Source organism: Nanorana parkeri, unplaced genomic scaffold, assembly GCF_000935625.1.
Source record: "Nanorana parkeri isolate BGI_ZX_2015 unplaced genomic scaffold, ASM93562v1 scaffold756, whole genome shotgun sequence".
NCBI classification, from domain to species: Eukaryota; Metazoa; Chordata; class Amphibia; order Anura; family Dicroglossidae; genus Nanorana; species Nanorana parkeri.
The window spans coordinates 547,177-562,596 of NW_017307024.1; the positions used below are offsets into that span (position 1 = coordinate 547,177).

A 15,420-nucleotide genomic window follows, 5' to 3' on the forward strand; every position below is an offset into this window, starting at 1 on the left:
TGCCTGAAAAGTTTGAAAACGCATGTTTAATTGTGTTGTTCAGGTGCTCTGAATCAATTACTCTCCCTGGATGCACAATTCTGCATCCAGGGAGAGTGATTGTTTTCTAACTGCATGTAATCATACCTGGCCACAGTACCGCACCCCAGTGTGCTTTTTTTTCCCCAGCCTCCTCCCAGAGCTTCTCCCGGCCATAAATTGAAGACCAACCAGGAGGATAATGGCAGATTAGGTGGTTACTGTACATGCTATTATAGAACATTGAATAGAACATAGTTGAGCTTGAAACTTCAACTATGTTTTATAACGGCATTTTATTACTAGTACTTTCAGGAGGTCAGTAATTATTACAGCCTCATATCACAGAACTAAAAGTCCCAGAATGACCTCATTGTCCCTGTACACCCCCCCCCCCCCCACACCTCCACCACAAAATACAAGTCCCAGCATGCCCTCATCGTCCCTGTACAGCCTCCACATATCCCATAGGCAACTACAAGTCACAGCATGCCCTTATTGTCCCTGTACACCCCCGAGGTGGGGATCTGCTGCCTATAGGGGATATGTAGGGGGTATAATGCCTATAGGAAGGGATGGATGGGATTAAGGATGCTCCAATACCAGTATTGGTATCGGTACAGATACTGGGCATTTTCACAAGTACTTGTGAAAATGCCTTATACTAAAGGGTGATACCGGCCCTTTCATTTTTTTAACAGATTCGGCTGCCGTAAGGTCCTGCACTTGCTGGGAACCTCACGGCAGCCTTGTGGGGACCTACAGTGCCTATTTACAATGCTGGCTGTTCTCCATCAGGTCATCATCTGCTGATGGACAGCAGCAGAGGGCGGGTGCAATAGCCAGCTTGCTATTGGCTATTGCAAATTAAAATTCCTATGAGTTCAGTTCAGTGATGACTGTCAGAATGCCGGTCGAAAGCAGGCACTGAGAGGAGCAGCTATGCGCTCTGCATCCAGCAGAGATGCAGTCTCTGTAGCTGCACCTAAAAATCAGGCACGCGGTCCGTGACCGCGTGCCTGACTTGTCAGCTGGCTGCAGGCCACATAGTACCGGCCGGCGGGCTGGAGTTGGCACACGGGCCAGTAGTTTGAGAACCCTGCTTTAGCAGGTCTTTAAGGGATGCTGGAAGAACACAATAGTTTTTATTATAATACTCCGACTGATAGAATGGTCTGTCTCACTATCTACTAAGTAGAACCATGTAAGGACTAAAATTTGCTAACATCCGTACAATGCTTGGCATATAACTAGCCTTAAGTGGATTGTGTTTTTTATCAGAAAAACAAGGGTTTCACTTTTAAGTGTATCTATAGCTAAACTTTTTAGTTTTTTAGTTTTGGAGAGAGTAGGGTATTTGTATGCTCTCTGTACAATTAGGGAAATTACCCTTTCCCGAAGCAGGACTTTAAAGGAAATCACCTAAAGTGAGTCAAATTCCTGTTAGAGTTTTCCCCCTGAACAGATGTCCCCATTGGAAGATTTTCCCTCACTTCCCCCACTGTTTTTGAGGACAACTCTAAAATGTTGGCTTTCCCCTCACTTTATTTCCTGGTGACAACGGTCAACCGTATTAATAGTGGGGGGAATCTCCGCAATGGGGATACAAACAGCAATAAAAGCTTGACAAAGGGCTACATTTTCCCCAATCTATCTAAAATGAAATAAGAGGTTTTGCCTAAACATACACTTTAATAGCTTAGGTGAACTCATTTTTTTTAAGTTAATGTTAGAATGAGGAAGGTTAAAGCCTTAGTTATGCCTTAATTACTGTTCTGTGCACCTGTTGGAGAGAATTGGGGTTCACATTATGTTCATTGTGATATCTGTCACCAGGACAGAAATTGAGGACAATTAGGACACAGTAACTCAGAACCAAAAAACAAAAAACATATTTGGCAGTAGATGGCATTTAACATGGTTGTTGGTGAACAAATCCCTTTAAAGGTTGGTTAGAGGCCTGCTATGTCTAACTGTTCTGTGTCTAGACTATACCGAAGAAAGTACCTTAAGTTGCCAGTGCAAACTCATTTTGTCCAAATTGTTAATATTCATCAATAACTTAAATAAAACATCTGGTCCAAACAGCAACAATAAGCCTTGATAGTGAGCATTTGTTTTTTTTATTAATGTGGTACATATAAATAATTTTCTTTCTCTCTTCATTAAGTAGATTGAGGTTAGAGCAGTCTGTACAAAAATAAGAGGAAATAGAAGGCAAAAATATATTGTTAGGATTTTTTGCATAAAATATGTGACAGTGAACTGGCCTTGTCGATATTTACAGTACAATGCGCTCGGCAACAGATGTACCATTTTACATTCCTTGTCGGGACACAGCTCGAATGCCCTCTTTCAGTGGGCATTGGGAGATTTTGGAAAGCTCCACTTCTACTGGAATATATCCACTAAATGTCATCTGGCTGTCACAAGACAGTTTATACCATCAGAAGGAAAAGAAAAAAGGTGTAGCTTATTGTTTCACTGCTTCCTGATAGAATTGCATCCACGAACGTGAGGCTTACAGTAACAATTTTGCAAAAGTTTTCGTCTCCAGTACCAGCACTGGACTCATGCTGGCTTTCACTCAGTAGCCCGATATAGTGGAACATCATTCATGTCGGTGGAACATCCATCTTAGGTCAATGCAGTTTCTTCAAGAGTCCTGCTCCAGCTTCACAGTGTGTCATTCGGGACTCGCTTACAGTGCTACACAAGTGCAATAGTGCTTGAGATTACAAGAGAGAATACCCCGATTTATCTGGTGAAACTCGACCAGTTGGATAAGGTCCAAAAATTTGGTTTGTCCATCATCCATTGAGAAGTAGGGTCTGCCATCTTCCTCACACTAGAGTAGAAACAAAAACAGAATTTATTTGATAAAACTGACATTATACATTGCTGGCTTATTACCTTCCCTTAAAATAACCTCAGTACTGAATTGTGGGCACCTGTGATGCCTGGAAGTACCTTGAGCACCCATGAGGCCTTGAAATTGATCCCTGTGTTGCCCCTTAAATCCTAGGCTCAGTCTTTACTAGGGATGCAGTGATACCTGTATTGGTATTGGTGCTGATACTGGGTATTTTTACGAGTACTTGCACTTGTGAAAATGACCTGATACTAAAAACCGATACTGGCACTTAAAATGTTGAAAAATGGAAGCGGCTGCCTTAGATCCTGCTCTTTCTAGGAACCACAAGTCACCTGCTTACAGAGCTTTCTCCACCTCCTGAGACCCTCCAGACCCCTCCTGAGACCCTCCGCCCGACATCAAAAGTATGTAGCAATATGTTATTCTGCATTGCTGTGTAATGTATTGCTGGAATTTGTCATCCTCTATAGCTGATGGTATTATTCTGCATTGCTGTATAATGTATTGCTAGGATTTATAGTCCTATAGCTGATGGTGTTATAATAACACTAGCCGCTATAAAGGACTACAAATCCCTGCAATACATTATACAGCAATGCCGAATGGTAACTGGCTATAGAGGACTACAAATCCTAGCACTACATTATACAGCAATCCAGAATAATACTATCTGGAAAAAATGGTATCGGTGCATCCCCAGTCTGTACACATCGACTCAGGTTGTGCCCAAATCAAAATTAAACATCACCCTTTTTGGTGCTACACTGGCCCCTGTTACTCAAATAGTCAAATGCTAAATTGTCAGTGGGAGGTAGTCTGGCATTTGAACGTTCAATGACAGGGGTGGGACTTCGGGCAGGGGCTTAACCTATACCCAGGCCTAAATGGGGTTCCGAGGGGATCACTATAAAGATAAATAGGCACTTGAAAGCACCACAAAATTGCTACTTTACAAATGTTTTTGGTCACTTAAGGATCGTTTTAGAGCTGAATTCCAGGAAAACAGATTATACAGAGCTGAGAACTTTTTCCCTACCCCCCATGTCATAGCAACCAAGACATAACACTGTCACATGGGAAGAAGAGGAGGAGGTCATGTGTTCTCTTCAAAAGTATCTGAGTAACAGAGATGCAAAAAAAAGCAAGGCTTAATATATGTTGCTAGGAAGGGTGGGGGTGGTTGAAAGAACGTGCTGCTTTGCCATGCATGAATCACTATAAGGTCAATGCTGCATTTGTGCTCCTGATGGAGGATTTTACTGCATTTTTGGTAGCGAGGGAGTATCATCGAGTCCAATCATCGAGGGATTGACACATACAAGCCAGTGAATGTTCTCCATACCATTTTTTTGGTGGGCTAGATTATGGGAGATATGATGCTATTGCTTGGCCTGTTTAACTGTAAAGGGGTCTATACCAGTATCACAGATTCTGTGTGATGCAACTAAGCATGCGATTATGGAAGATTCCTATGCTCCGAATGGTTAATTAATTAAAACACCCAGATATAGAAAAATGGATGCTCATGTTGAGTTATTTTTTCCCAGACATTCAATATCCATTAACATTATACATTTCACCTAATATCTTTAAAAGAAAAAAACAGGAATAATAAAAAGGCTGATCGTTGCAAATGTGATGTGTTCTACAATATGCTAAGTCAACAGTTTTTTCAATCTTGTCCTTAATATTATAGGCGTTCAATCTTAAATGTCTTAAATACACCCAGTTAATAACAGTTTGATGTGCTGGAAAGCTGACTAAACTTTCTAGGTCTACAAATGCTGAATCATCATAAAATGATTCAGATGTTGCTTAAGGCATGTCCAGAAAGTAATATCAGCCAAGGTGTCACTTGGGACTGGGCAGGTCTCAGGACGCAGGTTGTCATTGAGGTTGATTTACTAAAGCAGTATGTAATGCTCACTTAGCTTTGTAAATAAAATAAAGTTGCCCTTACTTTGAATACCCAATCATATGTTTGGAAATGAAAAACAAAACATTGACTCTTTAACTCACTTTAACAAGAAAAAAAGTTCTGCCTCCTGCCTTCCATACATTCATATGTAGCCTCCATACCTAACCAATTTACCAGGCATATGCTGTACAAGGGTGATTTTTGTATCATCTTCAATTACTTTCAACAAGTTTTAAAACTGTAGGGCCAGGCTGACCTTTCTTTGCAATCAAAAGTTGGCTAATAATGGTTGAAATTACCTTGTGTATGGTCAGCACTGAACTTACATTGAACCTAACCTATAGCAAATATGGCCATACATGTTAATCTAATAGAGCAACTGAACTTTTGATCACATTTTTGAGGAAATTGCAAGGCATTCAAAGACCTTAAATAGTGGTTTTGATTGACTGCAAGGAAATTAGTTAGAAACCGCCCTACTTCAATCCAACCTAAAATTTGATAGATTTTGAAGACTTTGCTTTATTTTGTATTGTTCTCGATTCATTCTTTCAATAAACTGTATTGAGGCTGTCAATTTATTCCTTAGTTTTTAGCTATTACTTGCAATCATAATAGGCATGTTGAACTTTAGTGCCACATGTATGGTCAGCTTATACTTTAGGTGAAATTCATACTGCCACAGCAATAAATAGTATACACTGCCTGGCCAAAAAAAGTCACCACCTGGATTTAGAGTTATGATCTGGAGGTTGCTTCAGTTGGTCAGGTCTAGCTTCAGCAATGTTATGTCCCCAAAAATGAGGTCAGCTGTCTACCTAAATATAGTGAATGACCAGGTTTTTCCATCAATGTATTTTTTTCTTCCCTGATGGCATGGGCATATTAAAGATCACAATGCCAGGATTCATCAGGCTGAAATTGTGAAAGAGTGGTTCAGATAGCATGAGAGATCATTTTCACACATGGATCCAGACCTTAACCCCATTGAGAATCTTTGGGATGTGCTGGAGAAAATTTTACTCAGTGGTCTGACTATCCCATTATCACTACAAGATCTTGGTTCAAAATTAATGCAACTCTGGATGGAAATACATGTTGTGGCATCGCATTAGCTTATCGAAAAGATACCATGGTGAATGCGTGCCGTAATCAAAGCTAAAGACAGTCCAACAAAATATTAGAGTGTGTGAATGTTTTTTTTTGGGCCAGGCAGTGTATTGTCACAGCAATACTAGAAGCAATAATACTCTCATGGTGGAAATCTTATTCATGGAATGCTTTGGCTGAAATTTACAAGCCAAAATCAATTCAGTAAATATGCAATATTTTCAGGTTTGATGGGAGTGTGCCTTTAAAGGACAACTGAACTGGAATTCTTGCTTGTCGTAGGTTAATAGCTTATCAAATATTGAGGCTAGAGACAGCCAGACAGATATCAGTTTCAGAAGGATGTCAGCAATTGTAGCCTTTGCATTTCCCTCAGTACATGCTTCCTTTTAAATTTGCTGAAGTCATAGAGAACTCCTTATCTAGCAGAAAAAACTATCAGGTCCAGGGCTACATCATAAATTCTTATCAGAGTCGATTTTAATTTAGCAGCTGGCTATTTCAGTGCCAACATTGCTTTGCACAAAGCACCATGTTCTCCTCACGTTCTCCAGTTGCACTGAGGTCAGCCACATACCGGTAGGATGAGGTAGTGCTTGATCTTCTGCAAGTGACACAATGACAGGACAAATCCTTTGGGATTTCTTGTGCTTTCTCGCACCAGGAAAACTCTGTGGGGGCAAAGAGAGAGAGATCATTTATGTCAGAAGGCAAGCGAAGATATATCTTCTTTCATTTCATCCCATTCCCCACGACTAGAACAAACCAAACAGTTTGCTATTTCTTTGTCCACTCTTAATATTCAATGACAACAAGTTTCCTGCTTTCAATAGTTATATCACGGTTAACCATGGGGCAGAGGTTCCTCACCTTGTTAGTGGTATAATTTGTCTTTCAACAGAGGAACTGTGATATGGCAATCATCACACAACAAAATATAAGACCATAAATCATGTCAAGAATAATCTGCTAAACTTGTCACCAGATCTAAAGGGCTTTTCTTCTTTATTTTAGATTAAGCGAATTTTTTTTAACCTCTTGGTATTTAAATGATAAAGCTGCTCTCCCACCCTTAGGTAATTTTTTTGTGCCGCACACGGTCAAGCAGCTTAAGTTTGGCACCCAATAGATTATGACCATTAGGGATTTACACCTCCTTTTCTTAGAAGTTATTCATTTGCTTGGGGGCAAAATCTTAGCAGTTTAAATTCAGAAGTATAGGAGTCAGAAACAGTCAGGCAATTGTCTGTGAAGGTTCTCATGCATCCAGGTCACGGTATATCTGTAAAAAATAAGTCAAGGCAACTAGACTTGCTGTATTTTTCTTGAAGATGTTTCACTGGACATCCGACCAGCTATCTCAATGCAGAATGACTTGTACAAAAATTATCTGGGAATAAATATGGTGAATGTTGCTCCAATCCACATAATGTGTTATTTGCAACCAGGTGTTGATTGCATTTTCATAATTGGAGTCTAGGATGTGTTAATAGCCTGCCCAGAGAGAGGTGTTAAAACAGCATTGTATGTGGCAGACAATAGATGCCTCACCCCCCCCCCCCACACCTATATTCAAGCTTGGCTTCTCCTTTTTTTACATAAATGGCCCCTTTCACACCTCTTTTAAACCAGTCCTCCTCCTGTCTATGATGCATACCTGACTGACGTCAAAGGACTGACCTTTTTCCTTTAGATGTAGGTACACTGCTGAATCCTGAATTTTTGTACAAGTCATTCTGAATTGAGAAAGCTGGTTGTATGTCCAGTGAAACGTCTTCAAGAAATATACAGCAAGTCCAGTTGCCTTGACTTATTTTTTACAGATAGTCAGGCAATTGCCGTCTTCAGAAAGAGACCAACACTGGTTGTCTATGTGTTTCTCCCATGATATGTGTGCTTCAAATTAACCCGTAAAAATAAAAATTTTCATAAAAAAAGTGTATCCAACTTATTTCCTCAAATACACACTGCTTGTAGAAACACAGAACTTTGGTCAGAGGCTTGTCACCTCTTGGCGAAAAGGTAAGTATTTAACTTCTTCTTTTACAGGGTGGTTTGTTGTGACCAAACTGGCCCTGAGAAGGGATAACTGTTTGTTGGTAATGTCTAAATGAAAGTAATTTTTATTTGGCTCCGGAGTCTTGATATGGTAATAGATTTTCACAATGTACTTAAAATATAATAAGACAGATAGAAACCACATTAGCAAGTTACGTAGTTCTGTATTTACAGTAAACAGAAGAGTAACTCTGTTTTGACGAGGGCGTCATTGTGAGTGAAGATTCACTTCGAAGTGAAGAGAGATTCAGAGTTAGTAATGACATGATGTCAAAGCTTTCTGGTCTTACCCGTCCGCCATTCCTTGCTGCATCATGAGCCGCTGAGTCTCATCTCTTGATAGACGCCCATGATACCACGCCTGAGTCTTGTGTATGACTGTTGGAAAATAAGATAAGGAAGAAAATAATGTGAAATATCTGCAGTCATGTAGCTCATAGAGGTAAATCTTCAGCAGGGGGTAAATCTTCAGAAGGGGTACACTTCCCAACTCTTTTCCAAACAATTTTGTAAATATATATACAAGTTGTATCAATTTTGTTCAAACATATATTTTTTCATATGGGACTTGTAGAGTCTTCACTACAAAGAAGTCCATAGGCCCAACAAGACCTCAGTTATTTAAATGTATGTAAGCTGTCATTGTTCTTGTAAAGGTTAGGGAATGGGATATTGAAGAAATGCTTTCCTTAGACAATCTTTACAGAAACTTCTGCCAAATATGAACTATTTAGTATATGAAGAACTTGCTGATGCACAATCAGTGAAGAAAAACTCAAGTCTGTATCTCAAGAACCATCTATTCCCCCCCAAGGAGAGCCACCATCTTACCTCTAACACAGAATAGAAAAGGTAAGGCCAGGCTTTAAGTTACAGCTCACATGTCAAAGACATCTCTTCTCTTTCTGTGTCAGTCTTTTAGGCACAAGTTAACTATGAGCAGCAGTTCTGTTTGGTCTGCTAAACCTACATTTTTACTAATGAGGAATGTGTCTGAAACAGATGATGGAGAGTGGATTAGGAGGGCACCACTATGTTTACATTCTTAAAGGAGAACTATGAGGTGAGTGCTTTTCAGTCACCTCATAGTTCTAGCCGACCTGTGACAATGAGATTGCCACAGGCCGGCTCAGTAGATCGGGAAGTGAGCGAACACATACCGGCGTTCGCTCACTTCTCAATCCTTATCATGGCTCTCTGCCGTGACAGGGGAGGGGCTGGATTCCCCCTTCCCCGCTCCGATCCTCCAGTGCTGACTGGCGGAACGGACGAGGGAGGGGGTGGGTACAGCTGGCTCTGCCTCTAGATAGGCAGAGCCAGCTGTCACTCACGCAGCTGGGCGGATCCAGCTTCAGCTGCTACAGCTCGCGGTATACTGAGCTTAGGGTGACGGGAGGATGCTATTTTGTGTCCTCCCGTTACCCTAAGGAGAACTATGGGGAAAAGCCCTAACCCCATAGTTCTCCTTTAAGTAATGGAGTAGTTCACTTTAGGCATTGGCAAATAGATTGCGATTAGCAATGCAGCACCATATGTTTTTTGTTGTTATTTGTGCTTATTATGATTTGCGAATTTTCCAGGTTTTGAATCCAACAAAAATGTTCTAGAATCTTTGTGTCTAACATACATACAGCTCACTTTAACTTACCTGCACTGCTCGGGGTCGTTTGGCATGGGTTGGGCAGACTATAACGGTGAGTTGTTTTTTTCTGCAAGACAATGAAGAGCACATTACATACTGGCTTTCTGTAAACCTCTAATGCTCTATAATATACATACTGTATATACATAAGGGACCCAAGATGAGTTTGATTTGAAGTTGCCAGTAAAGGTGGTCACTTTGCCTGTAATCTACCAGTGTATTTAAAGTAAGCAATATATAACAGTTTATGTAAGTATTTCTTTCTTTCTTTTTTTATGTTCAGTACTTAAAGGAGAACTATGGGGTCAGGGCTTTTCCCCATAGTTCTCCTTAGGGTCACAAGAGGACAAAAACGAGCGTCCTCCCGTTACCCTAAGCTCAGTATACCGCAAGCTAAAGCTCGCGGTATACTGAGACGCCGCAGCGGATCCCGACATCGATGTCGAGATCCGCCCAGCCGCGTGAGTGACAGCTGGCTCTGCCTATCTAGAGGCAGAGCCAGATGTACCCGCCCCTCCCCCATCCGTTCCGCCAGTCAGCGCTGGCGGATCGGAGCGGGGAGGGGGGAATCCTGCCCTCCCCTGTCACGGCGGAGAGCCGTGACAGGAACGAGAGGTGATCGAACGCCGGTATATGTTCGCTCACCTCCCGATCTACTGAGCCGCCCTGTGACAGTCTCATTGTCGCAGGTCGGCTAGAACTATGAGGTGAGTGAGAAGCACTCACCTCATAGTTCTCCTTTAAATAAAGATAAATACAGATTAATACGAAATCATCCATTCTTTCTTTCCTCCCCGCTGGGCACTGCTCTGTGTCCCAGCGGGGAGAAGAGAAAGTGTGACAGCTGGCTGAGCACTGCAGGAGGAGAGCGCTGTGAGCGGCCGGTATCTCTCCTCCCACACCGCTCAGCAGAGCGGTGTGTGGGCGGAGATGGTTCAGCGCTGTCACAGGAAGCTGAGCTCTCCTCCCTGCACCACTCGCTCAGCCTCCTGTGACAGCGTGTCAGAGAGGAGAGCGGTACAAACACAAATCAGTGATCGCTGAGTGTTTGTAGATAATTGAGGACAGAGTATGGTTACTATATCATCAATTATGAATGAAAAATAAAAAGTTTATAAAAAATAAATACAAATTTTTATATATGTGAAAAAATTAAAATAAACATTTTCAGTTTCGGTTATGACCTGACAATTTTTTTTATTTCGGTTTTGTTTCGGTTTTGAAATTTCCATTTCGGTGCACCTCTAATATATACAATACAATCCATCCCGTATCCTAAGCCAAAAACCCATTTTACTCATCAGCTACATTTATACAGATTTTAAACTAACTATGAAAGGGATAATGGCAAGAAAACAGTAGAAGCTGGTAAGCAAACAGTATACCATCACAAATGACACTGGCAGTAGTGCAAGCTCACTCATGCTAAGCTGGCCATATTATAGCTATGTTCATGGTGTCACTTAATACTCACCCTCCAGGACTGGGCCTCTTCCAAGGCCACAGACAATGCCTCCAGAGGATTCTCTATGACTCGACCCGTACACCCCGAAAAATCCATAGGGACCAAGGTGCTATCTGACACACTACGCTGTAAGGAGCAAAACACTTAGTTACATTCAAAAGAAATGTCTAGTTTTTATTAATATGTTCAGAACAGAAATTATATTTTTAAGGTAAACATGAAATATTACAAGAATATTCACATTTTAGCCAGTAGCAGAGTTCTGGGCTACCTTTCACATACAGTATTTAGCTGTCTTTGTTGATCAAAACCTGCTGCTCACAAAGCTCAATAGCTAAAATATACAAACAGAACTGAATCAGTCAGAGGGGTGACACACTTCCCCTTCTCAGAGTTTCAGTCGGAGAAATGAGTCTGAAGGGAAACAGCTTCTGCTTAGCTCTCTGTTTTCAAAATACATAATGCTCTGTGGCATAAAGTGGCAAGGGACCCTGCATTAAAGGATAACTGTGCTTTTGTACAGTTATTCTTTAAGTAAGCTGCCTCCGCCTACACCCCCCAAAGTCTTATGTTCAGCCATCCTCGTGATCAGCCTGCTGGGAGTCGCACACCTGGCCCTGCAAATTATCCTGGTTTGACGGCCCCTTTTATGTAAATATGTGATTTTTGTGCGTCTACAGAAGAAGCAGCTACCTATGTGGCTCTCAGCCATCTACAAAACAGGGATCTGGTGGTGGTAATGGGGTGCTGGGGAAAGGGCTCACTTGAAGGATAAGTATACAGAGGTACAGTTTTCCTTTAAAAGTGTATTTTACAAATTATTTCTTAGAAAGCAAAAAGATCTAAAACATCAGTTACAAGATGTATCCGCTAATAAATAAATACATTTGATCCCAAATCATTGTAGTTAACCTTTAAGACTTTAGATACTGATATCAGTAATTGGAAGGTAACATAATATTTCTTCATCTTTTCCTTGATCTCTGGAACTGTTTATAACCTGCAGAAATTCCTAACACATCAATACACAGTATATGTCTGTCTAGCTTGTATAAGGTTTAGGATTTGGTAGAGATCATGTAAATTTCGGAGATCAAATTTAAATTATAGCTAAATCAGCTCCGGATAGCTGCCAACATGCTAAATACACATCAGCACCTCACATCTTTTAGGGATTACGATGGACTGATCATTCCGGTTGGGTTCCCACGGACTGATCATTCCGGTTGAGTTCCCAGTTCCTCTCTAGGGATCATTACAAAGGAGGTAGGAGGGTTTCAGTCTTCATGTATGAATTTCCAGTAATATCACATTACATTACAAGAGAGTTTTCCTTTTACAAAAGGAGGAAAAGTTAATGGGTGAAAGGAGGAAAGATAGCTCTAAAAAGATGAGAGCTTTTGGGGAGCATGGTTCATACCCCAAGCATCAATCCACAACTAAATATTGCTGGGTAAACTTAAGTTGGGTACACACTGTCATATTTTTTTGTTAAGCCTCACAGGCAGAACTAAAAAAATGCAGATTCCTCCATCCATACTATCAGCGTGAATGAAAGAATCTCCCAATGTGTACATTGTATTCCGACAGCGCCACCAGCTGATTTGCTGCAATGTTCAGCCAATGATTTTCCAGCATGTCCCTTTGGTAACAATTTATATAATGATTTGCGAAGTACGAAAAAAAGGAAGATGACTTTTGGTTGTTATTGGTTAGATTGGGTGACAGATTTACATACAGTAAAGTACCCTCAAACCACACCAGCCATTACCTAGTGGGGGAAAGAGCAATGTTATACACTTGTCTAAACACTATTGTTTTCCATAATTAACAAGCACCAAAATGTGTTTGCAAAGTTCGTCCTCCTTCTAGCAAAATGCTAATTTGTTTGAGTGAGTGGATATAGGTGCCTGACAGCCCTTGCACAATGCTTGCACATATGACTGCCCTCTAGTGACTATGGACACTTAATCCATAGCAACCCACCAAATGTCACACTATCACTTTAGTGAAAAGTAACATGTATGGTTTCCACATTGAATGCATCTTATGTCAATTTGTTTTAGTTTTGGATACAGTGATGAGGGGTTAAAACTCTGTCACTCAGCTTTTAATTACTGTCTGCACCTCCATTAGGGATAGTCAGCCATCTATTTGTCCTGATGACTACTGTCACTAGCATGTAAAGGGAAAATCCAACATTCTGAGTTGTCTCCAGAACAGAAACAAAGGAGAAATATTTCAATGGGGACACTTATTGTGGTGGCAGCTGTCTAAAAGGGTATTTCCTACATGTTGGGAAGATTTCCTCTCACATCCTTTTTTTCAGTCACAGCACCCTTTAGAAGCATGCAAAATCTCAAGGCACCCCAGTCTAAAATTTAAAACAAGAACTGTGGCCCTACATAATCCATACCAGACCCCTATCGCAGATAGGGGTCTGTTATGGATTTTAAGGGAGGACCCCATGCAAAAATACAAAAAAATTAGGTCCCCCCTTCACATCAGAGTCCCCTCTCATAATAAGAAGCCTCCCTTAACATTAGAGTCCAAACAATCTTAGGCTGGATTCACACCAGAAAAAAACAGCCAGTGCAGCCACAACGCAAGACAAGGCAATTTGCCGTGTTTCAGATAGGCTTATTTCACACCACCACATTGCAGTGGTGTGCGCTGAAAAAACATACTGCATGCAGTACTTTTGTTCAGCACATCAGGGTGCAACATGGTACAACCGCATTACACTGTGCTAGACCTCAATGAAATGTAACTTGTGAACTCTATTCTGTTAGTTTTCCAGACCAGGTCGGAGTTGGGGGCAACTGGATGTAAACGGACATACGTCCGTTTAGACCCGGCTGGCCATAGACTAGCATTCGGCATCCGATCGGGTCCACCTGAAAAACTGACAGGTGGACATGTTCGGACCACCTGTGTGAAAGGGGCTATAGATTTCAGTGGAATGCTGGTTCCCCCATCTTTACCAGGAACTACAGTTAGTGGATTTTTGCTATGACTTTTTGAAAATGCATTAAGTATGAGCTCTACTTGGATCTGTGTTTGCAACTTCCAAATATACCTGGCTAAATTCACAGATTCTTACACTGAATATTTTAGGGCTCAGTTATTTTTCTGTAAACAATTATACATTGTCCTTGAATTGCACATTTATCTAGATAGCAAATGGCAAATAAGGATAGCTAGTTTTATTAAATCCTGAGATTAACCTAGACCTTATCGAATGGCTGTGCTTGACATTCAAGGTTGCACAGGGAGGCTTGTAGTATTTTACTGCCAAAAACTGGCTTACCAATTAGTTTTATTAAAGGAGTTGTACACTTTTACACAAAAGCTACATTATATGTTATCTGCTGGCAAAATTGTATCAGCTGCTGCAATGGACAAGAATTACAACTACCTCCGGCACAAAAGAGCTGATTAAAAGTGTTTTCCTTTATAGATCGTTCACTTCATACACTGCACAGTCTTGATGCGGGCATTAAAGGAGAACTATGGGGGTCAGTGTTTTTCCCCATAGTTCTCCTTCGGGTAACGGGAGGACACAAACTAGCGTCCTCCCGTTACCCTAAGCTCAGTATACCGCGAGCTACAGCTCGCGGTATACTGAGACGCCGCAGCCAGAGCGGATCCTGACTTAGACGTCGGGATCCGCCCAGCTGCGTGAGTGACAGCTGGCCCTGCCTATCTAGAGGCAGAGCCAGCTGTACCCGCCCCCTCCCCCATCCGTTCCGCCAGTCAGCGCTGGCAGATCGGAGCGGGGAGAGGGGAATCCAGCCCCTCCCCCTGTCACGGCAGAGAGCCGTGACAGGATCGAGAGGTGAGCGAACCCGGTATGTGTTCGCTCACCTCCCGATCTACTGAGCCGACCTGTGACAGTCTTATTGTCACAGGTGGGCTAGAACTATGAGGTGAGTGAAAAGCACTCACCTCATAGTTCTCCTTTAACCTATGAAGAGCCTTGTTACAGTACATGGCTCTCCAAAAGGGTTATTAGACAAATGTACATCCCTGATATACCCAAAGTTCTCAGGGTATATGCAGGTACTGACTTCAGTCAGTTCCTCAGAAAAATATCAACATGTTACCTGTTTTTTTAGATCTGTCCAAGACTGAGGGCCACGTTTGCAAATCTGGTAATTCTTGTAGAGCTGAGCCCCATACTAAAGAAAAAGAACAAAAAGTAATATATGTCAGCATACCAGCTATCAAGCATAATGTTCAATATGGAGTAATTTATAGTAACCAATTAATAAGAATATTTCTCTTCACTGATGCTAATCTATTAAAAGCTTAAAGGCCATTGGCTAAAATAG

At 41.4% G+C, this 15,420-nt stretch overlaps 1 protein-coding gene across 2 annotated transcripts in view; it reads right to left on the reverse strand.

Moving 5' to 3' along the window:
* Positions 1-2,255: 2,255 nt before the first annotated feature.
* The window catches only part of GRB7 (growth factor receptor bound protein 7), a 140,281-nt gene continuing 127,116 nt past the window's right edge, over positions 2,256-15,420 (reverse strand). For both annotated transcript variants that reach the window (XM_018564493.1, XM_018564494.1), the window contains 6 exons: positions 15,193-15,267; positions 11,096-11,212; positions 9,628-9,688; positions 8,270-8,357; positions 6,499-6,592; positions 2,256-2,866 (listed from right to left, as the gene is read on the reverse strand). In XM_018564493.1, coding sequence (XP_018419995.1) covers positions 2,720-2,866; positions 6,499-6,592; positions 8,270-8,357; positions 9,628-9,688; positions 11,096-11,212; positions 15,193-15,267 — 582 coding nt within the window. In that variant the 3' untranslated portion in view covers positions 2,256-2,719. The remainder of the gene's footprint in view (positions 2,867-6,498; positions 6,593-8,269; positions 8,358-9,627; positions 9,689-11,095; positions 11,213-15,192; positions 15,268-15,420) is intronic.